The 11083-nt window shown below is 41.1% G+C and overlaps 1 protein-coding gene across 1 annotated transcript; it reads right to left on the reverse strand.

Annotated features, from left to right (window-relative positions):
- Nucleotides 1–1471: 1471 nt before the first annotated feature.
- Aadacl4fm5 (AADACL4 family member 5) lies at nt 1472–10851 on the reverse strand. Its single transcript, NM_001126316.1, has 4 exons — nt 10628–10851; nt 4742–4913; nt 3984–4047; nt 1472–2443 (listed from the first exon to the last, which is right to left on the reverse strand). Exons 1-4 carry the CDS (start codon nt 10793–10795, stop codon nt 1666–1668), a joined length of 1182 nt encoding a protein of 393 aa, NP_001119788.1. The 5' UTR covers nt 10796–10851; the 3' UTR covers nt 1472–1665.
- Between the last annotated feature and the right edge of the window lie 232 nt (nt 10852–11083).

Below are 11083 nucleotides of genomic sequence, written 5' to 3' on the forward strand. Positions count from 1 at the left end.
GGAGGAATTTTTTTTCTGGTCCAGTCTATTTGGAGTTCTGTAGGCTTCTCGTATGATCATGGGCATCTCTTTCTTTATGTTTGGGAAGTTTTCTTCTATTATTTTGTTGAAGATATTTGCTGGTCCTTTGAGTTGAAAATCTTCATTGTCATCAACTCCTATTATCCATAGGTTTGATCTTCTCATTGTGTCCTGGATTTCCTGGATGTTTTGAGTTAGGATCCTTTTGCATTTTGTATTTTCTTTGATTGTTGTGCCAATGTTCTCTATGGAATCTTCTGCACCTGAGATTCTCTCTTCCATTTCTTATTTTCTGTTGCTGATGCTCGCATCTGTGGTTCCAGATCTCTTTCCTAGGGTTTCTATCTCCAGCTTTGCCTCGCTTTGGGTTTTCTTTATTGTGTCTACTTCCCTTTTTAGTTCTAGTATGGTTTTGTTCATTTCCATCACCTGTTTGGATGTGTTTTCCTGTTTTTCTTTAAGGACTTCTAACTGTTTGGTTGTGTTTTCCTGTTTTTCTTTAAGGACCTGTAACTCTTTAGCAGTGCTCTCCTGTATTTCTTTAAGTGAGTTATGAAAGTCCTTCTTGATGTCCTCTACCATCATCATGAGAAATGTTTTTAAATCTGGGTCTAGATTTTCGGTTGTCTTGGGGTGCCCAGGACTAGGTGGGGTGGGAGTGCTTCGTTCTGATGATGGTGAGTGGTATTGATTTCTGTTAGTAGGATTTTTATGTTTGCCTTTCGCCATCTGGTAATCTCTGAAGCTAGCTGTTATAGTTGTCTCTGGTTAGAGCTTGTTCCTCAGGTGACTCTGTTAGCCTCTATAAACAGACCTGGGAGGCTAGCTCTCTCCTTAGTTTCAGTGGTCAGAGTATTCTCTGCAGGCAAGCTCTCTTCTTGCAGGGAAGGTGCCCAGATATCTGGTGTTTGAACCTGCCTCCTGGCAGAAGTTATGTTCTAGTCACCAGAGGTCTTAGGATCCTGTGTGGGCCCTCCGGGTGTAGGGAGACTCTGCTGGCAAGACACCCCGGTGCTCGAGTGGACCGGAAGGGACTTGTGCCCCAGGTCAGGCCCAGGTCGTCTGCTTCCCTAGTTAATGCAGTTTCAGGTTCTGAGTGATTGGATTGGGGCAGACGCTGTGTTCCACTCACCAGAGGTCTTAGGATCCTGTGTGGGCCCTCAGGGGGTAGGGAGACTCTGCTTGCAAGGCACCCCAGTGCTCAAGTGGACCAGAAGGGACTTGTGCCCCAGGTCAGGCCCGGGTCGTCTGCTTCCCTAGTTAATGCAGTCTCAGGTTCTGAGTGATTGGATTGGGGCAGACGCTGTGTTCCACTCACCAGAGGTCTTAGGATCCCGTGGGGAATCCTGTGTGGGCCCTTGCGGGTGTCGGGAGACTCCGCTGGCAAGGCACCCCGGTGCTCAAGTCCAATATAAATTTTACATATTAAAAGTAGTATAGAGAATGACTAGATGGAACACACTGTATTTGTGGTATAAGAGAGAACACAAATTTGACTTATTGAGCAGAGTTCTCTGCTTCCACATCTAATTCCAACATGCGTCATGGATGTCTTCAGTCCTCTTGCTAAAATACATACCTGAGCAAAGGACTGAGTACATGCATAGGTATTCCTTGACTCACTCCACTGAAACCCAACATTTACTAGCACATGTCTTTTATGTAACGGGCAACAGCATTTGTAACTTTCATGGAGCAGGGGAAAGAGAAAGGCTGCTTATCAAACAAATTGATGCATGCATGAAAGCCATCCTCCGCATGGTACCAGCTCACAGGGATCCCCTGGTCTTCCAAGCGCCTCTTGTAGAGCAAGGCATCATCTCGGAGAACATCATGTTCACAGCTCACCAGGAATGTCTTAGGAAGCTGAGCAATGATCTTGTCATCTGCTAGGAGAGGTGAAATTTCTGCATTCCAAACATGTTTGGTTTCTAGATAAGCAGCCTCATTGAAAGGTCCAAGAACCTCAGGTTGTGTGTCTTGTCTCCAGAACCTTCTGGGGATGTTATCATAACTGAGCCATTTCCTGTACTTCTTCCACTTGTCCAGAGGTATAACTGCACCTGTAGACATGGCATCTGTCCAAGAGAGATCAATGGCCAGGTATTTACAAACACACATAAGCAACATGTCTCTGGTAAGAAATGGCACATTTTTGTTTTGCTGATATGATGGTAACTGAAAATTGATGAAGTGCAGAATTGGGTAAATCAAGACTTGAGTCTGGATTCGAGGTAGATTTGGCATGCTTGTTAAGACCTGGGTGACCGTGGCCACAGCCCAACCTCCAAGACTGTCTCCACAGAGTACCACCCGGGAGGGATCTACCCCCAAAATTTCCAGGTTCTTCAGGAAGTAGATAGTAGCATTCAGGCAATCCTTGAAAGGGACAGGGTGATGGTAGTCAGGAAGCTTTCGGTACCTAAGGAGGAAAGAGCAACCACAACATGCCTCTTTACAACTGGATCACAGGAGGCGATTTCAATCGTTATCCTCTACTCTTAAAGGGCACCAAACCTGATTCAATCCTCAGAGTGATCCTATCAAGTAAACAAGACAACCTTCACTTTTCCTACATGAATGTGAGGAACCTTGAGAATCAGGGAAGACAGGATTCTCCATTCTCACCTACAATGTTTTCCAAAAATTGAACAACCAGTACAGAATCCATCAAGTTCAAAGATGTCTTAGAAAACTGAACAACCCACAAGGACCCAGAAAAGGCTACTGGAACTCTTCTGTTCCCAACTCTCCACACACTTACCTCTCTCCGATATACTGGGCACAGAGTGAGTTCTTAAAACCATCACTAAACACACTTTACATTAATTCTAGTCTTATTAATAAAGCTTTTCCCCCTAATGTCTACTTTCCTGTGATTAAGCAAAAGTGTTGGGAGAAAAGACTTTATAATTGGGAGCTCTTAAACTCCTCTGTGGGGCTGATTTAAGAAAATGGTTGTTAGTCTAGAAGCCACCTAGGTTTATATCAACACTGGTCATTTTAAGCAGCATAGAAACATTGATGAAGCCACATAATAATTGAGGACTAAAATACCACTAGCCACTTAAAATACCTCTAGCACTTGAAGTTTCAGTCCTACCCAAAAGTGTTTCCAACAGTTTGAAATAAGCTGTCCTTGCAATATGAGGCTAGAGTAAAAGAAAATGTCCTGATGACCTACCTAACAGAGGGACTCCAGCTTGGTCCAGAAAGGACAGTATAATGCCTCTCATAAGCACATGTCTGCTGACACTGGAGGACACCCTCCTTCTGATAAGAGAAACAAGCTATTGTGTTCATTTGAGGAGCCAGGTGGAGGCATATTCCTATGTTGGCTGCCCCCTAGGTTTGTAATATTAGCCCCAATAAACAGTCTCTCTATTGGTTGTTTCCTTCCTGCCTTTGCAGAAAAGACTAAACATGTTACCAGAAGGAAGTGTCGATGGTAGTGTCAACAGAGGCTGCAGAAGCACAGTAAGCTGAGCCATGAGAGTGGTTGAGCTACAAGGACCACTGACAGGCAAAGATGATGACTGGGCCATGGAAGAACCAGAAGCCTTGAGACCAACTGTACAGAACCAAGGTGACTTCCAGTGTCCATGACAGGAACAGATGGAAATCCTCAAAGATAGCAGTAAGGGGTAACATAAAAGCAGTGCTGACAGCAGCAGTAGAATACAACAGCAGAGAGACAGGAAGGGGGATAAAGACAGCAGTAGCCACAACAGGAGAAACAAAAGCAGGAGAAATAGAAACTGTAGCTTTAAAGGGCCAAGAATGTTAGACACTCCATGTCAGGAACTGTAAATAAGGATTTCTGAACCCCTAGACCTACAGAGAAGTTGTACATACACCCTACTATCACCAAAGTTGGGACAACTTTCTGTTGTCTAAAGTCACTGAACCCATTCCAAAAAATACTCTGGCATATATATATCACTATGTTTCAGGTCACTCACCCCACCAACAGCACCAATGAGTCTGTCTCATGGGCCAGGAAGCTGCCCAGGCCATGGTAAGTATCTGCAAGAGAAGACCCACTATTAAGCAGTTGTGACAAGAACCAAGTTCATTCAACCACTATTCCAGGGACAGCAGCTATTTATGTAGATCCAGATATGACATCTTATTTCTGAAGTTCATAGAGGAGACATAGGTGGCCAGATTAGAAAAGACATGCAGATGTGTGGGAGAAGGTGCAATGTAGTAATGACAAGCTCTGAAGCATATTTGTAAGGACCCTTCTGGTATGAAGAGAACACTAAAACAAAATAGGACAAGCAAAGCAAGCATATTACATTTGGGGCTCAGAACTGAAGGTGATAAAATCAATGGATTTCCCCTCACCTTTTGCAAGCCTAACTAAGGAAAGTACATAAATTTTATATAGAGACAAAAAAGACAGAAATGCCCAGGGCTATGAGAGGGAAGGAAAAGAAGAAATGAGTCCAGTGGCAGGACAGCTTCACTCTAGACTTAGACATCATAGATGACATTACTATATAAGCTAAGAACCACTGACTGAGCTGAGCCCCACCCAAGATCTGGGCTCCAACTCTCTGCAGGAAACTCCAGTGTCTACTGTATTAACTTCTTCCTGACAAGTCCTCATGAGGATTTGTGCAGGTCCTACCTTTGCCACTTCCTTCTTACCACACACAAAGCTCCTTACCTAGGCTTCCAAATATTGCACCTCCTCCATGGTAGAATATAATACCTCGCCTGTATTTGGAAGACGCTTCTTTGGGCTTGAACAGCCTCACAGGAACTGTCCCAAAATGCATGTCAGTCACCGCCACATTAGAGTTCTTCCTTATCAGGATTAGATCTTGGACAAATTGTAAAAACCTGGGTATGGAACAAATTCTCAGTTTCTCTAGTATGTTTCCCTGTGGGAAGCAAAGAAAAAAAATGAAGCATAGGAGAGTATGAGGTGGGTGTGTAGATGCTGAAACTACTTAACTTACTCGGGTATGTTCACCATTTGTCATCTGCTTCATATATGTGCAAAGAGATCATGAGGACATAAATGACTGAATTCTTTTCAGAGAGGAGAGAGTATTCAAATTTTTCTTCCCTAAAGATCCTGATTGAGCATTGATGTTGCTGTGGTTGAATTGCTGGTCGCCATAAAAACTTGTACTCAAGTTCCATTGCCAGTGTCAGTGTTAAGAAACATGCAAGTCTAGTGTGGTGATATGGTATGCTCATGTGGCAATTAAGTCCTTTATGGGGTGACTGGGATAAGCAACTTCATTATAGGCTCCTGAGGAGTAAGATCAGCGGTATTTTCTGTCTTGTGATTTTTTTTTTTACTGTGTTAGTGTCCCCCTAAAGCACCCAGCATTCGAATATTGTTAAACAATTCAGGTATTCTTGGACTCCTAGTATACTGGCAGGTTCTGAAATGCCACATTGTCCAAAATACCTGCCTGTTTTACAACAGAGAGAGGTAAAGAGAGGGGCCATATACAACTAAGACAGACAGGCACAAGAGACTTTTAATAAGGCTAAGAACTTTTTTTCTGAAGGTTTTGACAATAATAGGACAGGCTAAACAGCTGTGGCACTTTTAGCCCAGTGGAGAAGTAGATGAGGCATGTACATAGGGAACTGGTAAGTACAATGTATAAATCCTATGCATTTGGGTGAGACATGCATACATGCATACATGCCTACAAGGACACCAGTGCAGGCTTCTTGAAAACATTTGCATGTTTAAAAAAAAACCACAAACTATGAAAGCCACCAGCAAGCATCTCATATAAATAAGTGGTAAGTAGGAACACATATAGAGAATTGATGATGACAAGAGTAGTTATTTGACAAAATGATGTGGAAATATGTGGTGAGTGAAGGTTCAATCCTACTTTACAATCTTTCCACCTACTATACAATCCAACTGGGCCTGGATACATCTTTTAATATACTATTCAGACAATAAATTTGTTAAATTTAAAACCCCAGGTTCCAGAGATGGGTTGCCTCCCTACAAACTGTTAGCAAAGGAAGTATATGAGGCCTCCAAAAATATAAAGGCTCTTGCCAGTGGCATCAGATTCATGCCAGGCCTAGACAAGAAGACTATTGCTAAAGACACCATGTGCTCTGGGTGCAATACATGGAGAAATAAAACTGGGAAAAGCTGGAAATTCCCTGCTTACTGGCTATCTTCCATAAAGTCAGAAGGTGCTATATATGGGATTGAAAGGAGAGCTATCACCAAAACCCTACTCAGGTATGGTCCCTGCATTCTACAGTATTAAATGCCAGGCAAAGTGTGTCTGTTTGTGAAATAGTGACATAAATATCATGGGACAATCAAGATCGTGTAAGCCCTGCTACACAGCAGTTTGTTTGATATTGTATACCACTGGCTGTGGAAACCAAAGTTCTCAGAGGGGATGGCCCTGATTCTGATTGATTAGATAGATACGGTGTGCTTATCAAACTTCCCTCTGAACAGTTTCTCTGTCAACTTCAGAACTTGTCAGGAGCCATTAGAGGACAAGCTAATAACTAGCAGGTGATTTTCCTGAGATAACTTTGCCTTGGATTTAAAATCTACAGTGGAGCTCTGATAGTCAAGGCCCAGGAGAAAATCATTTTAGGAAAGATTCCTGCTATTAATATGCTTTTCCTGTATTAGGTATTATCCCATCCTTTTGAGCAGCTCTCAGCAGAACAACAAAGATGCACTGTCTTTTAGTGGTGCTATATAGACAAATAGATGACTTCTTAATAATGATGATCCTATAAGAATTCCTAAAATTATATCAGTATTTATTAAGCTCTTTTATAGTGGAAATACTATTACATTCTCTCTGATAATCAAAACTGCAATGAGAACTCTGCCAGTCTCCAAGTGTCACCAGTTAATTGCTTCTGAGATAGTAAGGAAGCATTCTACTATGCAAAGCACATTCCAACAGGTTGTAAAATCATTAACCAAAAGTCATAAAATGGGAACTACAACTTATTATAGGCGCTAGGGGAAAAGATAAAATATTGACTGGGTTTGTCTATACAGAACTTCACTAATAACTTAATTATGTTTTTTAACTCTCCATTAACCTGTGGAGCTGTGACAGGTGATGAATGTTTAGCCAGATAATTACTCCTAATAGATATTTATGGAATGATTCTCTGTTGTAAACTTCTGTTTCAATTTATAATTTGAATTTATGTGTACACTTGAGATGAAGTTCTTACCATGTGATTGATCACATGCTCTGAAAGTATATATAAGTTCAGAGGACACAGCGAAGAGATAGAACTGAGGCGAGGAGAAATTTTTAGATAGAACACTTTTTAGATAGATCTGAACAGAACTGTTTCAGAACAGAACTGAGAATAACATTTTAGTCAGAACACAGGAAAACTTTTTAGACAGAACCAAACTCAAGAAGAACTTAAAAGTAAAGGCATGGCATTGGAAGAAAAGGCACTAAGAGTAATAGCATTATTGTGACATCAGAGCAGGAGGAGAGAGCAAGATTAGAAGGAGACTGTAGAGTGGAATAACTTAGAAACTATAAAGTAACACCAAAAAATAAAAGAGCAGTATGCAGAATACAGTGGGGAAGAGGAAAAAACAAGAAGCTGCAGAGAAAGCACAAGGATCAGGCAGCCTTCTCCTTACCATGAGTCAGAAAGGGTATTTTCTTAATAATAAGGCAGGCTTAGTTTTACAGACATGGGTTTAATTCATTTAGCAATAAAAAGGTAGAAGCTTTTTCTTTCACTATGTGATAAAGATTGAAGCTCAATTTTCATCTAGAATGAGTGAGTTTCTTTTGGCATTGGTGCTTGGTCTTTTACTCCAAATGCGTGTGTGTGTGTGTGTGTGTGTGTGTGTGTGTGTGTGTGTGTGTGTGTGTGTGTGTGTGTGTTCACGTGCAAGTATGTAATTATGAGAATGTATGCAAGCTGGACACAACTTGTTTGAATAGAAATGTATAAATATGCATGCATGAATCTGTATATGAATTTATGTGTTTGTAAATATTTGCTTTTTCCTTCTGCAAGTGTGATTATCTTCTCCTAACAAGTGAGAGGCGTCCAGACAAAAAGTAAGGCTTTAGCAATTAATCCTTTACTTAATACCCTGATGTTTTATGATGAAGTGCTAAATGCCAGAGACTGCAGTGTTGGCCTCAAAGGGATTCAGGCAGGTCAGCTACAGTAGCAAAGGGACTTAGACATAGATAAGTAAATATTTTTATCATTGTATACCAATTGTAAATATCTCATAAGACCAAGTCTTACCCCCATATCTCATAACACCAAGTCTTACCCCCACCAATGCTCTCTTTCTTCTGCTGCCTCAAGGAGAGCTGAACAAGAAAGAAGATCTGCCAGGGCTGGCCCCACAGCAAGAACTTCCTTTTGCGATGGATGTTTGCAGCAGACCAACAACCACCAATGAAACTCCTGAGAATAAGATGCAGTTGATATAGGACAGTGGCTCAATAATTAGTCTTGAAGGACCACAATTATTGCCCACTGTGAGGCTCAGGGAATTTTGATGAAGAACTTAAGGAGGATGTAAGAAAACAAAGAGAGCGAGAGAAAGATGGAATGTTGTAAAGCTGTCTCTTCTGTATGGCAACACGCCATGCAAGAGGGAGCAAGAAACCCATGAGACTTAATAAGTAAAAGAATAAATCAAAACATTGTATTTCTGAAATCTGTGAGATTTGAAGGATTTCCAGAGGCAATAGCCAACTGTTGCAGGAGGAGGCTCTAAGCTCAAGTACAGAATTGAGGTCCTAGGCCTAACAAGCTGCAGAAGGCTCCAAAAAAACTTGAATGTTCAAGCTTTGAGAACACATTCTTGAAAAAAAGAACTTCCTCCTCACAGTGATGGATGCTTCTTCTTTGGAAGCCACACCTTACTACACGGACTCATTTACAGAGTATTTAAGATGCTATTGCAAATGTAGAATTACTCAGATGTCTCCCTTCCACTGAGCAAGTGGTCTCTTATGAGAGTAACTACATGCATGCCATTAAACTCTTGTACTCCACTTATAGAATAAATAATATATGATTATTTTAAAATTTTGAACAAAACAAGGTTGTATATGAAACTTTCAAAAAATAAATAAATATCCCGTGGTTGTTGTTGTTGATGTCATAAAGTCGTAGCTGCTCATCTTGGGAAAATAGAATATTTACAGGCTATTCTTTCTCTTCTGCAATTCTCCTTTCTCTGTTTTGGGGCATGTGATTATTAACCACATGGATATCCTTGTGTTCACCACCCTCATATGCAGGGTTCCTGGTGCCTCTGGGCTACAAAGTTCAGGCAGGGTCTCCCATACAGAAAACACTCTGCAAAGCAAACCCTAGACTCAAATCAACATCAAGTGGGACCACATGTAGCAAGCTTAGCTTAAGGGCTATTGTTTAAATGAAACTATAAGATTGGAAAGATCCATGTGTTTTTGTACCTTGGGAGGCCCAAGGCCCTCATATGTATTGCCAGGAGCTTAAATTGACCAGCAACCCTAAACCTTGCTTCTTTCTCTAATGTTGGTCCATTGTTCACAGTGGAAATTTTTCACAGGATAGGAATATATTTCTACAACTTATTAAAAGCTTAAAAAGTCTTATCAACTGTCACCTAATGCTTTCACCAACCTAGTGATTCATATATCATTACTTCACTTCAGATAAGAATCCTGAGGCACAAAGAAATTAACAAAGAGGCTCATGAGCCAGTGAGGACACAGCAGCAATGCTGACCAAATAGACTGCCGGAATAATCATCACCTTGACACCTTCCCCTCAGGTCCTCTGAGGTAATCACTGAAAATTTCTGGTTGTTACCTAATTTCTACTCTGATTTGGGACATCAGGTCTCATCCCAATTACTTACTCAATATATGAAGTCAAACTATGTTTCCCACATCTGCTGTACCTATGAACATACGCTGATACCTTCCCCAATTTCCATCCCAGAAAGCAGTCTCAGGGCACCACTGTCCAGTACAACACAGCTAAAGAACTGGGTTAATCCATAACATGTATTTCATCAAACATAGCCTTATCTGTGCTCAGGAAAAAACAGAGTAAATTAATTTCTGTACTCAAGGTGTCACATGGATGGAAGGAAATCATCTGGAAAAGTAAAAATGGGGATTGAGGAGGCCATGGATGAAAGTGCTTTTAGATCTATCAGGCTTTAATGTACAGCAACTGGACCTGAAGCTATTTTCTTGGTCTTCAGAAAAGAGTGTCATAGACAAGTCTAGTAATGTACTTTGTAATTTCAACCCACAGGAGATGGAATAGGAGGTGTCAAGTATAAGACCAAAGCCAGGCTAGACTACATTTTGAGATACTATCTTGGTGGGAAAAAAAAAACAGAAATTGGGATATAAAAGAAAAAGTTGGAGAGGAAGTATAGAAGAGAGAAGAAAATGCATAGAAAATAAAAAATGAGAAGGGAAATAGATGTAGAAGGTGAGAAGTAGGATATAAAAGACTTCTCCAACTCAATCTTATGAAAATCTAGAAAAAGAAGACAGGGAAGTGACAGTCAAATTATAAAGTATAATGAACTCCAATCCATCATGGGGCTCAAGGAAAGACTCACCAGAGTTATCAGGTACAGGAGCATGCAATGCAAAAACCTTAATTTGGCTGGATGCTTCAGGGTAGATGGAATTTCAACAGTGAGAAAGTGTTGTATGATGGCCCATACAAAGACCCCCAGGAAGAATGTGGATACTCCTGCTAGAAGCACCAGCCACAGAACAGACATGATCCAGGTGCTCCAGAGCCCCAAGGAGTTGCTGTCCTGGGGAACTTACTTCAGAAGTTATAAGCAGAGCACCTGATCCAGTTTTACTGCTGCCTCCACCCTCTGACACAATCCTCTGACCTGTCTCTCAGAACTTCACACTAGTCAGCCAATTAGAGACAGATAAACCAGGTCCAGAAAAAAAAAATCCCTTAAACCTCTAAGAATAATCTGAGAATAAGACTTCCATAGAACACTAAAATTACACTCTCACAGCATCAGCAAAGACTCAAATTGTAAGCTCATACA

The sequence above is a fragment of the Mus musculus genome, chromosome 4, assembly GCF_000001635.26.
Source record: "Mus musculus strain C57BL/6J chromosome 4, GRCm38.p6 C57BL/6J".
Classification (NCBI taxonomy): Eukaryota; Metazoa; Chordata; class Mammalia; order Rodentia; family Muridae; genus Mus; species Mus musculus.